The 18,565-nt window shown below is 40.6% G+C and overlaps 1 protein-coding gene across 3 annotated transcripts; it reads right to left on the bottom strand.

Moving 5' to 3' along the window:
* Positions 1 to 16,915: 16,915 nt before the first annotated feature.
* On the bottom strand, positions 16,916 to 18,515 carry LOC130690175 (putative glutathione-specific gamma-glutamylcyclotransferase 2). Of its 3 annotated transcripts, none has more exons than XM_057513172.2 (4): positions 18,326 to 18,515; positions 18,189 to 18,230; positions 17,366 to 17,514; positions 16,916 to 17,260 (listed from the first exon to the last, which is right to left on the bottom strand). In XM_057513172.2, the coding sequence occupies exons 1-4, from the start codon at positions 18,458 to 18,460 to the stop codon at positions 16,984 to 16,986; spliced, it is 603 nt and encodes a 200-aa protein (XP_057369155.1). In that variant the 5' UTR covers positions 18,461 to 18,515; the 3' UTR covers positions 16,916 to 16,983. The 3 variants fall into 3 exon arrangements, with proteins under 3 accessions (XP_057369155.1, XP_057369156.1, XP_057369157.1); XM_057513173.2 differs by having other exon boundaries at positions 17,366 to 17,511; positions 18,326 to 18,514; XM_057513174.2 differs by lacking the exons at positions 16,916 to 17,260; positions 17,366 to 17,514 and adding an exon at positions 17,602 to 18,005.
* Between the last annotated feature and the right edge of the window lie 50 nt (positions 18,516 to 18,565).

Here is an 18,565-nt window from a genome sequence, read left to right as displayed (position 1 = left end):
CTCCCTGATCACACACACACCTCTTTCGACTGCTAGCTGCTAGTATATGTTTTATGCTTTTTCCCGTGCTCCTTATAGTGTGGCAGCACAGTTTCTTAATGCTGCTCCTCCTCACTTCAAAAAAAAAAAAGAGTGGGAAACTGGCAGGTCAGAAGGAGGGGGGGGGGAGGAGGAGGAGGGGGGAGACACAACAACATGACACACGAATAACAAAGGTCTAAAAGAAAGTGTGCAGTTTGACTACTGGCTAGATAACTACTGCTGTTTGACACCTGGAATCGCTTTGTTCAACAGCACGGCAACATAATGAAGGCGACATTGAAGCCAGACGGCCCTATATCTATAATATCAAGTGCAACTCTCTTCTCTTTTTTTCTTTTTTAAAGCCAAAATAAAATATATAGAACGGGTGGAAGACACACACACACACACACTTGAGTTAGTCAGCGATGTTGTCTATTTGCTCAGCTATAGAACGAACGGGTATATACGTATAGCTCCTCCCCGCCCCCATACTTAGCCAAATCACTTTAGACCTGACTCTCTTCTTTTTTTTATATATATATTCTTCTTCTTTGTGAACTTGGCTTTCTTGTCTTGATGGATGTACATAGAGTCGCTTATTTTCTTCAGGAAATAAAGTCTCACCCGTCTCGGCTGTTAAGTGCACGGGGTTCTGGACGTCTATATATGCAGACGGATGATAATTGGCGCTCTTCAGTGTATACATCATCTTTAAATACTTTTGGCGATGTCGACCGTCTTAAAAAAAATTTTTTTTTTTTCCATTAAACGGTAGCCACAAGACAAATGGGATGTGGAAAGTGTTTTTTCTTTTAACGAACAACGTGATGCTAATCTCACTTCCGGCATGATGGAGGCACAATTTCTAAAAATAAAATTCATTTGATAAAACAATCTTTTTAAAGGATGTTATTACACATGTCGTTAAGTACCAGGCCCCACACACCTTTCATAACGCTGGCCTAAATAAAATTGTCTTTTGAAAATGACAAATTTAAATATGAACAAATAGGTGTGGCTCCTTCGGACTCTTGTGTATTTGATATGCAACAGCATATAGCAGTGCACGTCCAAGACAAGGTCTACAGTCGTTTACACGAACGGCAACTCGACATCTATAGATTCACGCTCTTCAAAGTATACATAGATGAGCAAGAGTTGGTTCGACTCGATAGTCTGTGACGTGTTCTATCATTTCGAAAGCTAAAGAAAATTGAGGGAGCCGAGTCACGATCAGAACACAGGAGGGAATGACGGGCTTTGGTGTAGCAATTCTATTCGGCGAGGGCGGTTCTTCATATTACCGTCGAGACGTGATGGAGATGAGATCAAAAAGGGAGTGAAGGTCTCTGTCGCAAGACATCTTGTCTATCCGAATTTGCATAGCCCATGCCTGGCTAATGAGGCTTTATAACTGATTCACTGTACGAAATCTAGCACATTGCGTAGGCAAAAGCAGTACACCATCAACCGCTTGACGGGGGGAAATCTTTTCAAGTCAGCAATCTTTTCGGCCTCAAACGGCCATACGTAATTGAATGCATAATTCAAGGCTTAAATTATCCATTCCCGGCGCTTTTTATTATCATTTTTATATATTTTTTTTAGAGTCACCGTGTTCATGTCGGCCATCGACGCGCTCGTTCGGATTTCGACGATGACGGATGATAACGACGGCTACAAATGATGATGGCGGTGAATGTCGCCGCTCGTTAGCTTCAAATCACGACGGGGGGGACTCTCCTTTTTGATTGGTGGCACGCCAGCACACGTTCGCCAGTCAAGAAAACCGCGCGTGGCTTCATCTCGCACCCGATGTTTTTTTTTTTTATTTAAGCAGCTTTTCTTATGCTTCCTCATTTGATTTTTATTTTTTATTTTCTGGACGGCCATGTTATTTTAATTCAATCGTTTCTCTTCGCGTTCAAAGTTAGAATACACACAACAACGTGTCGCGTTTACGATGCAACAGCAATTAGCGCTAATTGCAACGAGTCATACTTTAACCTCTTCAACGTGAGTTCGACAGGCCCGTCAGTGAAACAACGGCGTTAATATTCAAACAGAAGCGGCTAACGTAGATCTAAGTGAGAACAAGCAAACTACATGTAAAAATAGGCCACCTACATTAACTCATAGGATAATGAAATTGATGATATAGCTGACATTTCATTAGTTAAACATGAATCGACTTGTTCTCAGTACATTTGCGTCATTAAAAAAAAAACTAGAAATCGTCTTAATGCTGTGTGTAACGAGAACGATCGTAACATCTTTCCATTAACGTTTTTACGTGACTGGAAAAGAGGGCCAACCTATACTTAAGAGCCATAACAGAATAAAAAACAAAAGGCTACTCGTAATTTTGAACTTGCATCTCGTATTTTGAAAGCTGTCGGTCGTCTGTGACCGTGTTAAACTGCCTTGGCGGTAGACCAATTGTTATCATACAAGTAGGCAATAAGATAAAGAAAAAGGGTGGAAAAATGAACGACAACTGAACACCACAGCCATTAAGCTGCCCCGTTTTGATAGAAAAGGTATATAATATGAATAAACATAAAAAAAGGGGAACAATTGCAACGATGTTTTCCTCCCCTTGTTCACGTGAAAATTCGATTGGATGCAACTCATTTTTTACCACGACGATGGGGAGCAATAAACACGAAGAGTTTTACTCACGTTATATAGGCTTCTTTTTTTATTATTATTTATATTTTTGTGGTAGCCAAAATGATAGACATTCACATTCGAAACGAACCGTTAAAATAAATGCCTCTAGCCAGGTGACTTATGACCAAGGGAAAAACGTACCAACCCCACACTTGTCAACTGTCCCTAATAAAATACGTGTTCTTTTTTTTTTCTTTTTGAAGTGATGACGATTCATCTGAAACGCGTGTTTTCCCATATAAAAGTTGTAACTATTGAATGGGAAAAGTCGGTTCTAATCCATAAATACCAGGAAGTGAATGTCGGGCGGTTTTATCGCACGTTTTTACAACAGTCAAAACTATAGTGGTCACAATGTATAGACATTAACGCTGCGCAAAATCGCGATTCATTGATAGAAGATTGCAACATGCAATTTTTGAAAAGCTATTTTTATCTGGCGGAAGTCGAACAATATTTTAAAACCTTTATTTCTCAAAACAGCAACATGTTGTTTTAAAATTCAAATCGAAAAAAAATTGACCTATATATATAAAAAAAAAGAAGAGTAAGTGCTGAATCGAAGATGCTGCAGGGAAATGAGGGCAAAAATGAATAAAAAAAAAAAAAGAAGCGATAATAAAAGAGAAGAAGAAAAGGGGATGGATAGATATAGGCTGGTTGGATGGATGGGGAGCATCAAATGAAAACTAGTCTCTAGATGCAGTTATCGTTGATGTCGTTTGCCAGAAACTAGGGAGGTGTGGTGGCGGTTGGAGGGCGTGGAATTGCAGTTCGCAGCTCGACGAATAGCCGACTAGACTTTTTTTTATTTAAAAGGGGAAATAAATAAATATAAAAAAAAGGGATAGAAGAAGCTATCGGTGGATAGAACTGCGAGTGGAACGACATGGGTGGGAGATAGAAGAATTGAATTGTGCCAAGAGAGGGCAACTTGAATGCCTCATTATCCCGTTGCTGCTGTACTGCACAGCAGTTGTTGGTCCCCTCTTCATCCGTCCGTTTCTTTTTTTTTTTTTCAACAACCTCCACTATCTCTTCTCCCCCCCCCCCTTTTTTTTTGTATATACGTATATCTACTGTGTCTTCTCTTGTACGACCCACTTGATCACACCCATCCAACTCGACTTTTATACATCCATGTATCTTTATACTTGTATAGCTATAGAGCTCCTCTTATTTTCTAAGCTCCTTCTTTCTTTCTTTTTTTTTCGCTGATATGCACGGCCAGATCCCATGAGCGAGTCCGTCCGTTCCTTTTTTTTTTTTTCCTCACGATGATGTTGACTGGCTTTTTCCTCCGATGATGACGTGATCCAGTCAATAGGCGAAGCCGATGCCTTCGTTCTTCATAGCTTTTTTTTTTTTTTTTGCTTTTCTGTCCTTTTTTTTATACTTGATATAGATGTGGAGGGGCGCGGGTGTCGCCCGACGATCATTGGTCCTCGTGAATAGCAGCAGCCATCTTTGCGCTGCAACGGGTGAACGCTATCCTGCGCAGCTCAAAACAGAGACAAGCATATGATCGATTATTTCCATTCTTCCCTTTGTGTGTCCACATTGCTCCCTTTCTTCTACGTCTTACCGTCAATCTCAACATTCACGAAACATAAAAAAAATGAGTTCAAATAATACCAGGTAAAAACGATATCCTACAAATAAGCCAAAGATTTGAAGAAGAAAGAAAAAGGAAAAGGGCCACGTCACTGCTGTATATCTTTAAACATGGTCGATTTGTTCTATAGCCCCCCCCCCCCCAACAGCAGCTATATCTAATATCCGCGTACACAACAGTTTTGAGTCTCGTTTTTTTAAAAGGCTCCTGGGCTGCAGCGAAGAAAAGATAAAAAAAAAGTAACAAATAACAGGGAGGCTGTATAATATAGCTAAAAGAAAACGCACTTCAAAAAGATGAGTATAGTGTAGACAGACGAGAGTACCAGTGCGTGTATATTTACATATAGAAGAGTCAAGGACTTGGAGGCTCTCAATTCTCTCGTGTATATCTTTTCTAACTCTGATGATGGGCAGGTGCGACGGGATCTATATACATTAGAACACGCAGACATCATTTTCTCTCTCTCTCTCGGACATATACAGACATCACACAAATGTGTATGTGCCGGTTTGAAAACGTCTCGTCTTTATGGACGTGGCGCCGTCCACTGGATGACTCTACACTCACACAGCAATTTACTTGGATATGAATTTCGACGACTATTTTATGTAATGATAACGTGCGCCAACATTATCAGTTCGATCAGTATAACGAAATCTAGCGCTGGATGTCCTCGAGTGTGCACGTTATTGCGCAAGTTATAAGACCTCTGGGTTGATTTTCAAATGAAAATCATCGCTGTGTTACATGTCAACTGATTCGAGTATTGACTTTCGACTGCCAAACGATTTCTTTTGAAACGCGTTAAACATGAATTAGGGCTATTGAAATGTTTATCCAGCAAAGCATATACCGACGGGCTATACAAAAAAATGTTCGATCTTCATCGATAGGCGAACACACACACACACACACAAAAATGAAACGCTGTGTCTATATTTACCTTCGGCCGGCGGACATTCGCTAGTGTCTCTATGAATATAGGCCTATGCACCTACATACTCTGCCCCCTCGAAAAGAAGCAATACATTGTCAAACAAATATAAAAGTAACGTCTCATTGTGTTGTCCATAGAATGTAGTAGCCATACCTAAAGTAGACGTTGCTATATAGACACACTAATACAGATAAAGTCGACACACACACGAACAGATTCAGAAGAAGAGGTTCGTTCTCCTTGTAAGTACTCAACAGCCGATTCGTACAAGTTAATGACTGTTTGTGAACGGCAGTCACAAGCGTCAAGTGCTTCTGGGTTCTGCTCGGTCAATATACATGAATGTTAAGAGAGAAAAAAAAGGGTCTTTAGACAGCCCCAGTCGGCCCAATAAACGATTGTAATTGATGGGGGATTACATCGGAGACGCGATGGAGCAAGATCTCAACATCATAATGAGAATTGTGAATATCTATATATAAGAGTAAGACAGATAGGTATACATCTCCCTTGTGGTGACCTAGGTAGAAAAATAAAGATGGATGTATTTTAAATATGTACATGTAAATATAGGACGACAATAAGACAAGGACGCGCGCTCAACAGCTGTGTATAGGCAAAGCATATAGTCACTTGAGAGGCCCCGGCCCAAAGAGAAAAGAAAAAAGAGAGACGATATGTATGTGTGTGTGTGCTGGTGGATATGTAGAAGCGGCGCCATCTTGACTTTCATGCCAAGTCACCGTGTCTGACGATATATATCTTTTACGTCCCGTGTGTCGTGTTGAGGTAGTGCGGACTTCGTTTAATGTGTTGTGCTGGAAGGAGGGTTGTGACGACGAGTACAAGTCGAGGACACGGCCAAGAGCCACACTTGACCACCAGGTATATATACGATGATACAGCGATGATGATGATGCTATTATGTATATACCGGCACGCAGGCTGTGTATATTATGGTGATATATGTTGCTGTGATGGACGTGATGGGTCATCGTTTGCATAGCCACCACCGATATGTTCCTTTTATTTTTTTTTTTTTTGTCATATTCCAGATATGCAAATTGATGTGCTACGTTGAATTCGGGGTTTGACTTCATTCTAACGGTTTTTAAGTTTATTAGATATTCCAATGGAATGCATACTAAGGCTATCGATGTTCTCATCTTTGATCTGCGTCGCTGATCAGGAGTTTCCGATTTGTCTTCTTATAAGAAACAGCTGTTTTGATTCCCTTTGTTGAAAGAGAAGAACGTTTGCCATTCTTCTTCTTTGGCAGGTGTCAATTTTCAGGCATTTCCATCAGCATTTTTTTTTGTGTGTGTTAAGTTATACACATATATATCCTGCTGTCACATATACACATCATATTTTAGACACTCCTTCATCCGCACATGTTCATGTATGAATAAGCTTTTATCATTAGAGCCTGTATATATAGTATATATATATATATTTACTATACCCCCTAAAAAAAAGTAAAGCTCCTTTTCGTATAGCTTCTTTGTCTTGTTCTCTTGGCTTATAAGCCTCCAGATCATTAGAGACTTTCTCTCGTCTTTCGAAAATAGGCCTTAAAGAATAAAAGTTTTTTTTTTTGTATGTTTGTGTGTGTGTACAGGTCAGAGAAATGGAATGACTTGTACATATCATCGCCAACATTGTATTAAAAAAACAGGCCTCACGAAAAAGTCTAAACTCACCACGACAACTCAAAACTATATAGGCTGTAAATACCCTCTGCATGCCTGATAGGCAAATCATCTGCTCTATACGCCGTATATTATCGGCCCGGAAGCCTTTCACGTATATATAAGCAGCTCTCTGTCTATAGGATTTTTTAAATCAAAGAACAGCATCAAATATCTGTAGATATATCCTACACGTATACGACATACCAAGAAAATCTCGGGGGCTAATGCAAGCCATCAGCAAGCCAACATTGTGTGGCTATGTAGTATACAGGCTTGGATGTCTATCTACGTCTTCTCCTTTCGACTCGACTTCTGTAAGCGGATTAGACGAGCCGATTGTCAAGAAGGCTTGCTACTTCTTTTTTTTTTTTCCTGTTGTCCTGATGCTGTGAGTACATGGAATGGGCGTCTCGCTGATGGGCTAAAGAGAATAAAAAGAAGCAGAAGAAAAAGAAAAAGGCAATGAGAAGATACATCAGCCACAACCACCATTAGTATACGTGTATAGCCCGTGTCTATAGTTGATGCTTTATAAGAAAGCAAGAGCTTCTTCTTTTTTTTTTTCAGATCCACTCTCTCAGCTGCTTCGTGTCGCTACCGACCAGATGACAGTTTTCAAGTCTCGCAATGAAAAGAAAAAAGAAAAAAAATTCGAAATGAAAAGGGAAATTGTTTAGTGACTAAACCGGAATAAGCCAACAGCTATATCGTACAGTTCCCATCAGCATTTTTATTTATTTTTTTTTTTTTAACTTGTGCATGTCTTTTCTTTTTTAGTTCTCTTTAGTTTGTCCACATTGACGACTCTCGAGAGCGAGCAAGTCATCGGCTTCTATTCTCTTTATTCGGCCGAGTCTATACCACTCAACGGACGTATGTCAACTTGACAATCATCGACGCGATCGAGCAGTCAGCGGACATGCATCTTTTTTAAAACTATCGTGCACATCCATTGCGCTTTATGGCAAGCTATTGATCTATGTAACTCGCCGTGTGTGTGTGTGTTAGGTGATTTCTTGTACAAATAGCGTGGCTAAAGGAAGGGGGAAAGTACGATGCCTATCTTATATTCGTGTTTGTCTACTTGTCATCAAGAAGAATTAAAAGCAGGGAAGAAAATAAAATTTAAAAAAAAAATGCTTGTGATGGTGAAAGAGTGAAGGACATGGTGGACATCGTGACGGGAAGATGACAAATTGTTTTTCTTTTTTTTTTTTCATCATTTCTATTTGGTTTCATCTTGACATTTTCCTCGCTTTTCTTTTCACATTCGACTTTATTTCGTCGTACTGCCCCGGCCACGAACAAAACATCAACGTCTTTTTTTTTTTTTTTTTTTTTAAATTTAACTTAAGAAAAACTACCACGAGCTATGTACGTAAGATCAGAAGCTAGCGGCAGTGCGGGGTGTATTAGACACGATGATGACTTGGCGACAGAGATAAGCATCGTCACTATACAAAAGCGCCTATCTATCTAGGGCTGTATACTACCTTTGCGCATCATTCTATTTCCACTGTACACAAGATGGACAGGACGAATGCGAGCGGTCAGAGAGACGATGAGAAAAGATGACTGTCAACCTGAGCGGCTTTCTTGTAAATATACAGGTGTATTGTATGTATATATATATATGTCTGTATAGGAGCTGCTGTGTACTGTCTAAAGAAGCGCCAGGTTGACGAGTAGACACCATGGAAATCAGCTCGGTCATGATGAAGACGTGGGACGCCCATCATCTTTTTGGTCGCCTTTTTTTCTTCTTTCTTTTGTCAATGCGCGAGCACTTTATGTGTGCGCGCGTGAATACAGAGCCGAATTATCGTCCACTCTTTTTCTTTTTTTTTTTCCTGTTATAGACTTTCCAGGTATGTAGCTTTTTTTTTATTATTTTGTCAGGCGATGTGTCGCCTTAGACCTTCGTTTTTTTTCTCCCCTCTCATCTAGCACCCAATTCCTTAGAATGATGTCTTGTTACGTGTTAAAAGTAACAAACTTGTGTATAGCCTACTTTTTCCAGTTAGTGTCACCATATTATTTTTAAACAAGTGGTCGACATGATGATGTCAAGTATAGAGAAACATTTTTGTTTGAAAAATATGGATACGTGTATAGGCGTGATGATGTCTCGTCTCACATTTCTTGGAACATTATTTCTATTATAACAAGCGTTCCACGTATTCCCATTAATGTTTGCACGAATCATCCAACAAATCAAACAAGATTGTTTATATATCCGCCGTGTATAGCGCGTTAGGTGGAGAGGTGTTACCAACAATCGCTTTGACGAGAAATGTAAATGCGCGTGTCAATGGTGGCGATAGAGCAGATATAAAGCGATGGGCGAGCAAGTACAAAAACAGCTTCGACAATCGCCGTTCATTAGAAAACTGAAACATATTTTTATTTATTTTCTTTTTTTTTTTAAAGATGGAAGTCGCATCCTTTCGCCCCTTTTCTTCCCCTGCCACGAAAACATCCTTATAAATATTTGTAAACGGAAGGCCTTGTATCAATAGGAAACAGTGTATAGCAAACGGGCCATTATTGTTAAGATATTAGTGTGCACACTATACACATCGCCATGATTCGTACAGCGCAACGCAAAAAAATATTTCATAGTCATCACGATATTTTTTACCACGAACTCGTCAGCCGGCGTATTATATGATCACGGACTACGTTATATTGAAAGCAAGGGATTTTAATCAAAGAAAACTAACATCAACAAGAGTGTGTGTGTGTGTGTGTGTATTTCCATGTCAGAATTAGAAAAGAAATTTTCTGGTAATGATCGGCAAATACAATTGATTCCCGAGCTCATTCAGAACATTCGGTTCTAGTTGTCCTAATTCATTAGAAGACCGATGATTCGTATAGGGCGTTCAAGCCCAAACAGAAATTGACTTATGGGGCGTGATTTGTTTCGATAATGATCGACACTTGAACGCGCATGGCGTTTTTGTTTAACTACGCGCAATCGCTGGGAAATAAATGGATGTGTTCGTATGGGGATATATTTTAAAAAATGATGAATAAAAAAAGAGAGATAAGGAAGGAAGGAAGTTGCTGGATATTGTGCTTCTGCTGCTGTCATACGATGACGGTCTCATTGTCGTCAACCATTGGTCGTGGTACTGTTACTACTTGATTGGTTCGGCCCCTCCCCGCCTATTGTCAATCCTGTGTGTGTGTGTCTGCGTGTGTGTACGCAACACCCGGACATGGGTTTTCTCTTCTTCTTCTTCCTCCCCATTTATATAGATAATGTAATAACATGGAAGCAAAAGAGAGATGGCGAGAGAGAGATAGAAAGTTCAAAAGGAGAGGGGCGAACGGAAGAGAGGCGTGTAGGGAGTCTATTGATAACTGATCAGCGACTATGGGCTGTATTGTGTCCTCCTTGTCGATCGGTCGCATTATCAATAGGTTATCTATTTAAAAAGAATCGGCCAACGAGCAGGGGTGACAAGAAGAGGAGCGCGCACACACAAAGTGAAAAACACCCGACACCTCGTTGGCCATCATTTCTCTTCCATGTATATTTATTCATATTTTGCGTGCCGTGTATAGCCAGTTGGGCGGCAGCTGCGTCCTTTTTTCTTTCCTCGATAACAGCACATCTCTATGTATATATATTTGTGAGAGGAGGGAGCAATATGTGAACTACATTATCAAATGGGTGGCCTCCCCCCCCCTCCCCATATCTCCCCCATTTCACGTTCAAGTAACAATTAATCAGTTATGTGCTATATCTTCGGGCTATTGTTATTATAACTGTTGGCGATGTGCTTGTACATATATATATATATGGTACAGCGTATCGGGTGTGTGGACATTCCTAGCTCGATCGTCGATGAATGTGTCTGTTTTTAATGTACATGTGTGGTACAAGAGGCAGCCGTTTCTTTTGTGTACATACAAAAAGAGAACCAGCAGAACTCAATCGTCGAGTCGTCTCATCTTGCATTTACTTCTTTTTTTTTTTGTGGTCCCTTTTGCAAAATCCCCTCTGTCTGCTATTGTTGTTCAAATATTTTTTGTCAAACACTTGACCGACATATTTTTTATTTTCGTAGCTACTAGATCAATAGGGCAGGCTATTTTACACGTCTGATATATCCTACATTCTATCGTTTTTTTATCCTTGTAGGCTGATATAGTATATACACAGATCTATCAATGTGCCACTATAATGTCGATCGTACTACGTTCGATTTAGAGGACGTACAACATACGATACAGTTAAAATGGGCCCTGCATTTTTCAAAAATGATCTAGACCATATTCAACGGTCCCGTTGCCCAACAATTATGGGGCTGTACATCCAGATCGCCAAATAACTTATCCTAAATGAGTTTTGGGGTTATTTCAAATCGATGTTCAAGGTCTGTAATGATTTGCTCAGCTCATGCGATTCAAAACTAACGCGGCTACAATACACGAAGGCATAACGAGGAGGATTGGTGAATGCTCAACGATAATACGTGACCGCCACACGATCACGAGCAGCAAGACGGGATTAACCGTCAAGAAAATGAACCGTCCGTCAAAAAGTGGGGGGTTTGAAGTTACTAATCTGCGTCACGACCAGATGAAATAAAAATACGATGTCTTTATGTATTGTATACACAGACCATATTTTTCTGTTTTGTTTTGTTTACTTCACCCCGTTGAAAACTGGCCGATCTAATGCCGTGACTGTAGAATTTGAGCTTCTGGACCTTGTACGCGACAACATAACAGCAACCAATAGATCAGAGGAAAAAGAAGTTAAGGCGGGATGAACGAAATTCAAACCCAGTCGTTGTTATTATTTCAGTATAGATTTTATTTTTTTAAAGAAAAGGACATACACAGAGAGGGGAATTATTAAAATTTAATCTTTACTGACGGCCTCTGTCTTTGTATAGAAATGAGTCAAACCCATCAGACAAGGATTATTTGCTTTCCGACTACCACAGCTTTGCATACACACTAGAGACCACATCTCCAGTTTCATCGGTTTTTTTAAATATTTTCTATACCTTTTCCTTTTTTTTTTTTTCAAGTTGTTGACTTTCTGAGCCGTTGCATATACACATGAACCCATAACCACAACGCAGCCTTATGTACACATAATTATGAAAAAAAAAAAAATAAGTCAAAAACATTCAGGCTTTAATTTATTTCTTGTCCTCGTTTGCATTTTTTGTTTGCCAAAGAAAAATTACTTACATATTTTCTGGTGATTTAATTCCATCATCTGGCTGTAAATATCAGATTAGGTAATCTGAGCTACTATTGAGTACGATTCTATATTATAGAGGCGTTACTCGATGCCGAATTTGCGCGGCCAGTTTGAAAATTGTTGGGGAAAAACGACTAGTTATGTCTTTTTGATGGTGAGCTGTCACAACACGTACCATACGCCCGTAGATCCTAGTACGAAATAGACGGGTGTAAAGTGACCACCGACGGATAAAATAAATCCCACCGTTGGCAACTCTTATTTTTTTTATTCCTATGTCTATATCGGATGTACTGATGCAAGCGAGTATTGACGTGCATTTATACGTCAAACGTGCATCATGTGGATGTAAACGTGAAACATTATCCGACCGCAGTGTGTTGTACATCAACGACTTATCGTCGTACACAACAGCCCCAAAGGCCATCGAATATTTAATACGTTGTACAAATAGAATAGCGCTGTCAGTATATTAGTCAACACACATATAGGCCTCTCTCTGTGTAGATAATCAGTCCCACGCAACTCTCCAATGTGAGGATGAGTAGAAAAATAAAAGGAGAGGGGGGACAGCTCTTGCGGAGAGAAAACAATACAAGAAATATAGAAAGAAAAAAAAAAGGGCCGTGACATTGTGCCGCTTATATTGATGAGAAAGACTATATATACACAGTTGGAGAGAGAGCTTGACGTATATGTGAACGATGGTTGATGATGAACGCTCGACGAAAAGCTGCTGAAGTTTGGGACTTTGATCCGGGGGTATAGGGTGGATTTCCCCACTCCGAGGCGATCATTTTTTTTTCTTTTAGGGTTTGCCTGATTGTTGGTGCTTTTGGCTGTGACGTTAATCCCCCATTCTTACGGCAAGTTTAGAAGAACCATCGCGTGTGTGTAACGAGCGGCAGTGGCTACAATCTACTGCACGTACGCCGCGCAACTGCAAGTAAATAAAAAGGCAAGCCGCTTGCTTTTCTACGTATCGGTTGGTGCTGTCGAAATCATCTTTTGCTAGTCTCGGAGTATTTAGGGGAAGTATTGACGCATGGAAAAAGAGAAGAGAAAACAGAGAAGACAAGACGTCAGAAAGAAGAAACATCTGAGTCGGTGTATCGGGATTAAAAAGGGAAACAACAGCAGCAAAAAAGAAAGAAGAGACTTTTGGGCATCATCAACGAATTGCGTTGATCACATAAATTGGATTGAAAAATAAAAATCGGCGTTAAATGTTTGTTATAGATATTGCGTAAGATGAGTCATGTTTCAAAGAGCGTTTTTTGGCAAAAAAGAAAAAAAAAATCAGTGAAGAAAAGGCCTGTATGGATGTAGCGAACGATGATTGTGGGGAAGCGCATTTAGCGGATGTTGCCAGTTATTGATCGCCGTGTTCTCAGCTCTTCCACTTTTCTGCTGTCACTCCCCCCCCCCTTCCTTTTTTTTTTTTTTTGGGTGATGTGTCCTCTTGTGTACATTCTCCACTATTGCTATATACTGTGTCTCTTCTTTACTCGTTCACATGTTCTGCTCTTCTCAATTCGTGAGAAAGACAAGTTCCGGAAAGCGGAGCAAAAGACGTCGGAAACGATCTCCTCCTCGGCAATCAGCAACTCCCGCAGCTGATGTGTGTATATAGAAAAACAGTTTTGAGTCTGGAAGCTTTTTTTTTTTTTTTTTTTTTTGATAATAGCAACTGAAACTGCGTGTCTGATTTATTATTTGCTTGATGTCATGGGGGACGCAACTTCCGACTGAGATCTTGCACGTCACCCCCCCCCCCCCCCAAAAAAAAAAAAAAAAATTTTCGCGTATCCGTCTCATCTGAAAGGATCTGTTTGGAATCATTTCGAAATTGGCGCAAATAAAGAGCTCGTGTCCATTCTTGATGGCTTAAATCATTCGATTTTATTCAAATTTTTTATGACGATGGCGTTCCTTCGTTTGTTCTTGATTTCCAACAGCTTTTGTTGTTGTGTATTTACCTATAGGATTGCTTTGAATGGCTAATGGATTAGATGATGCTGCTGCTTGCTGTGTTTGTGTTTTGTGTGAAGGCGCTATTGAACAGTAGCTGTCTAACTGTGATGTGTATGCCTTCGTCCCTCAGCCGGAAGTCACGCTTATGAAAGAACATAATAAAAAAAAAGATGTCCTATTTATCAAACTGTCTCGCCAGTAAATATAGCGGCAATCTCATCACCTATTCCGTATTCTTTTTGTGGTTTAAAAAAATATATATAGTATATTCATCCGGCACACGAGAAATAGAATTTTCGGGAGTACACATACCGAACAACAACAACAACAAAAAACGGATGGGGGAAAATGACTAAGGGAGGAAGAAGAAGAAAACATGTAGAAAACAGACAAGGACAAAACAGAAGAAGGTTATATAGATTTGTGCTTGGTCATTGAAGACGAACGGAACCATATGGGCCGCATAGAGAGCAAGAAGAACTGGCCGAAGGAGCAGCCACACATGGCCGCCGTCTCATCCTTCCTTTCTTTTTCTTCTTCTATTACGGTCGCACATACATAATACGCATAAGTCATCTCCAATGTCTTGTCCGACAACGTGACTGTGTGAGAATTCGATAGAACGCACAAGCGAGTGGCCCACGCCAGGACCCAAAACCTACATACGTGTGGAAGATGTATAGAAACAGACGGGCCTGCGAACTTGTGAACGAATGTATATATATCCTCCTTCAATGGGAAATCATAGCGGACAGACACCCAGCAGCAGATATGTATAGCCGAGACGGCCACATATGGAGCCAGCCAAAAAGGCCCACCCGCCCGCACAATTCCAAAGTTCTTTTTTTCGTTCAAACTATTTATGCGGCAGTGATTTCATATCTCTTAGTTTTTTTCGTGTTTTGTTTGGTTGTTGTTGTTATGTTTTAGGGTTTTCAAATAAAAAGGCCGACAGTTTTGAATATTGCCCTCGCTATGTTTATTGAAAACTGATTATTTGTTCTATGGCTGATGTATTCCTGATGATGATTTGATTGCGCAGACCCGACGCTGTGTGTGTGTGTGTGTGTGTGTGGCTCCGCATTACACACCCCGTCTGTTTGAAAATGTTTAAGAAAAATGAAATCATGGAACTATATGGGGACCCATCAGCTCGCTCATCGGTAGGTTCAACACCCAACAAGAACAACAACACACACACAAAAAAAAAAGGGCGAACACGCAGGATATAAACGCCCATTGATTCAGCACAATATGCGGCCAGACAACACGTTCATACACGCATACATGCCAACGGGAACAAAACGCTTGTCTAGTCTAAAAGAATTTTTAAAAAAGTCAGCAGTTCTTGTGTATAGGAGGCCCTGTGTGTTAAAGCATAGATGCCGTGTTTGCTTCATCTTTTCAAGATTTTTATTTTTTGTTCTGTTTGCTTGTTTGTTTATTTCTATAATAAGTTTGAAGGGGAGAAAAAAAAGGGAGTGGGATGGATTGGGAATATGAATGGTAGAGATAAACTAAAGAACAAGATGACTCATTCATCCGACTGCTATATACCGCCAACGATTTCCTCACTTTTTTGCTCTTATATGCCCACGTTATTTTGCCTGGATTTTCTTTACCTGGAACGGTTCATTCAGAAACACGACTGACTCATTGCCTGCGAATGTCTTTCTCTGTTACCCCGCGTTTTTAAAAAAATACATTCAAATTTCACTTTATTTAAATCAGAATAAGATCAAATCATTCTTTTAACGTAGTTCGTGTCACGTGATCTTCTCGCTACATACTTGCAGTTCGGCCAGGGAACGTCTTAATAGACACATAAACACTCTGCTTCGATGGTAGCCCATCGTGTTTGTTATCTCGTTAACACAAATCCTCGACTTCATCAAACAGAGAAGAAGGTAAAAAAAAAAAAAAAAAAAGAAAGGAGAACGGAAGGGGAATTTGACAAGTTCAAGTGTTGTCTATTTTTTGTTGTTGACTTTGTGTGTGTGTGTCTGCGTACTACAATGCGCGTGTAGTAGGCAGCCGTGGGTCATCCTGTTTGGTCGTTTTCCACCGACCTTTTTACGTGTCTGCACAAGAGTGTGTATATGGTTAGGGGCCTCTAAAGGGTCGACAAGTCCGCGTACAGGGTCCTATTATGGCGACAATCGAGGGGGAGGCAACTGCCGCCACCCTGACTCGACACGCATTACCCACAAACTCGTTGACATGTTTCACACACAGACAGACAGACAGACACATAACAATGAAAACATACGCACGTACACACACACACACGCACACAAAAAGGAATTACCCGTCCTGTCTCTCTGTTTTGTGTTGGCTTAACCTGCCTCCACCTACCCCCACTACCACCTTTTTATATATATATTTTTGTTTTAATTCTATACCTACATTTTAACAGTGATGTACCATCAGCACCACTCTACGCCAAAACGACGGATATCCGCTCTCGACGCTCTTCTTTTTTTTTTTTTTTTTTCTCTTTGGTGTCGACGATGTCGAATGATAAGTCTGTTGTAGGCTGCTCTTCTATTTAGTCATTTTGCTTTTTTTTTTTTATCGCGGAACCATCATCCATTAGATGCAGTGACAAGCTCAGACACAAACACAGACACTCAAACAGACACACAAAACAGTAAGAGTTCGAGGGGCGTGTTCTATTTTATTAATATTATTAGGATTCTTTAGCTTTTGCTTTTAAGCATTTAAAAAAATATATCAAATAAAAAGGAATGGAGGAATGAAACAGTCGGGGGGGGGGGGGGGGGGGGGGGGTCATTCTAGCGTGTCATCCTGTTGGTTGTTTTGTGCATTCGTTTCAATGATGGCTGCCGTCACCGGCCTCTTCCAAAGCTCGAACCAGATTTTCGAGTTCAAACAAATGAGGATCGCCCTTGATGATTATCTCCGTGAAGCTGTCCTCGACGACAAGTTGTCGCAAAGCTGTCGCCAATTGGTACAAGTATTCTCGGTTGGTGCCACTCGGTCCGCTGGCCGTCGCTATTTGACGGGCGATCTGTTCAATTGGTTCGTGGCCGGTGTAAAACGGGTTGTCGCTTGTCGCCAGGTAACACTCCAACGAAAAAGGGCTCCATCTGCTTGTGCGTGTGTGTGTGCAATTATAGATTTTACATGTAATCCAAATGTGTTCGTAACTAATTAACCGTGTCGGAGATTGTTGGAAAATTTAAAGAACTTACTCGTTTTGCTGGCCGTCGTTGTTGCAGTGGGGATGGAATAGAGTTTCAGTCCTCCGGTAGCCATCTTTCTCGCGGTAGTCCAGGTATCGTGACACTCGTTCCACATCTTGAGCTGCAATGTGGTAGGCAACGCCCCAGACCTTTTCCTGCTTACCCAAACAGTATTGATAAACAATTTTTTTTTTACTTATTCATATAGATGCTTAAATTCATCGTTTAGCACCCATTTTGATTTGCACTGTAATGTATTTAAAATTGCATCGTGAAGATGGCAGTTTTATGGGAAACAGAGTCGGAATAGCATCGTCAGGTGGGTATCTTCTTCGGCGTCGGGTCCCACCTCATCTCTCATGAATTCAAAGAGCTTCGATAGATAGTCTAGATTGTCCCCGCTCGGTCCGCGTGCAGATTTGATCTGTTCCGCCATGGCTACTGTGTCCGCTTCACCCAAAAAGAGAGGGCCAGATGTTGGAGCCACGTAGACGTGAACCAGTACGTTTGATTTGTTTGAGGGTGTTCGTTTAGGATAGAAAGGGACGTTGAGACTGGTTTGGTAACGTTTCTCTCTCTCATCTAATCGGCCCTTGATTTGGTCAACTTGATCTCCGGGTAATTCGTAAGCAACGCCCCATACTTTGTCCTTAACAAGTAAGCCAATTTCATAAATGATTCCCGAAATTGTGCGCTTTTAATACTAGTGCTGCCATCTATGAGCAACGCAGCTAACTATACTCCACAACAAAAATGTCAAAGTTTCTATCATCATTCAACATATTTTCACCCACACGCAAAAACGATAGGAAACTAAAGATTTCAAAAATACCTCGGGATCATTCGACGGAATCAAAGTAACAACTCTTCCCGGCTGTATAAAAAAAAAAAAAATTTACACAAAGTGATTGGTGCGCGATAGCGAGAATCAAATTCTGCAAAATTGGATTCTCTTAGATCGTTACCGACCTTTCCGGGGACTCCACGGTGATCAATACTGGCTTGCCAGAATCGCCGGACGTACCCTTTAATGTAACCAATGACTCGCCTCTCGTAAGGAAAATCGACTTTCCATATTAACGACCCATAACCAAACACCCACATGATTGATACGATTGACAGTGCACACGCGACGCGTCGTCTGTAGTTCTTTCTGTCTGCTTTAGAGTTTTGACCGATGAGACCGTGTTGTCACGTCAAGAAAACGAT

This window comes from Daphnia carinata, chromosome 6 (assembly GCF_022539665.2).
Source record: "Daphnia carinata strain CSIRO-1 chromosome 6, CSIRO_AGI_Dcar_HiC_V3, whole genome shotgun sequence".
Taxonomy (NCBI): Eukaryota; Metazoa; Arthropoda; class Branchiopoda; order Diplostraca; family Daphniidae; genus Daphnia; species Daphnia carinata.
Note: the sequence above shows the minus strand (reverse complement) of the source record. Positions and strands in the feature narration are given on the sequence as shown.

Excerpts from the sequence above, each read along its gene's own strand:
- LOC130690175 (XM_057513172.2), bottom strand. The coding sequence starts at position 18,460 with ATGTGGGTGTTTGGTTATGGGTCGTTAATATGGAAAGTCGATTTTCCT. Across the intron at positions 17,515-18,188 it reads TTCCGTCGAATGATCCCGAG|CAGGAAAAGGTCTGGGGCGT; the intron begins GTATTTTTGAAA and ends TGTTTGGGTAAG. Across the intron at positions 17,261-17,365 it reads AACGACGGCCAGCAAAACGA|ATGGAGCCCTTTTTCGTTGG; the intron begins GTAAGTTCTTTA and ends ACGCACAAGCAG.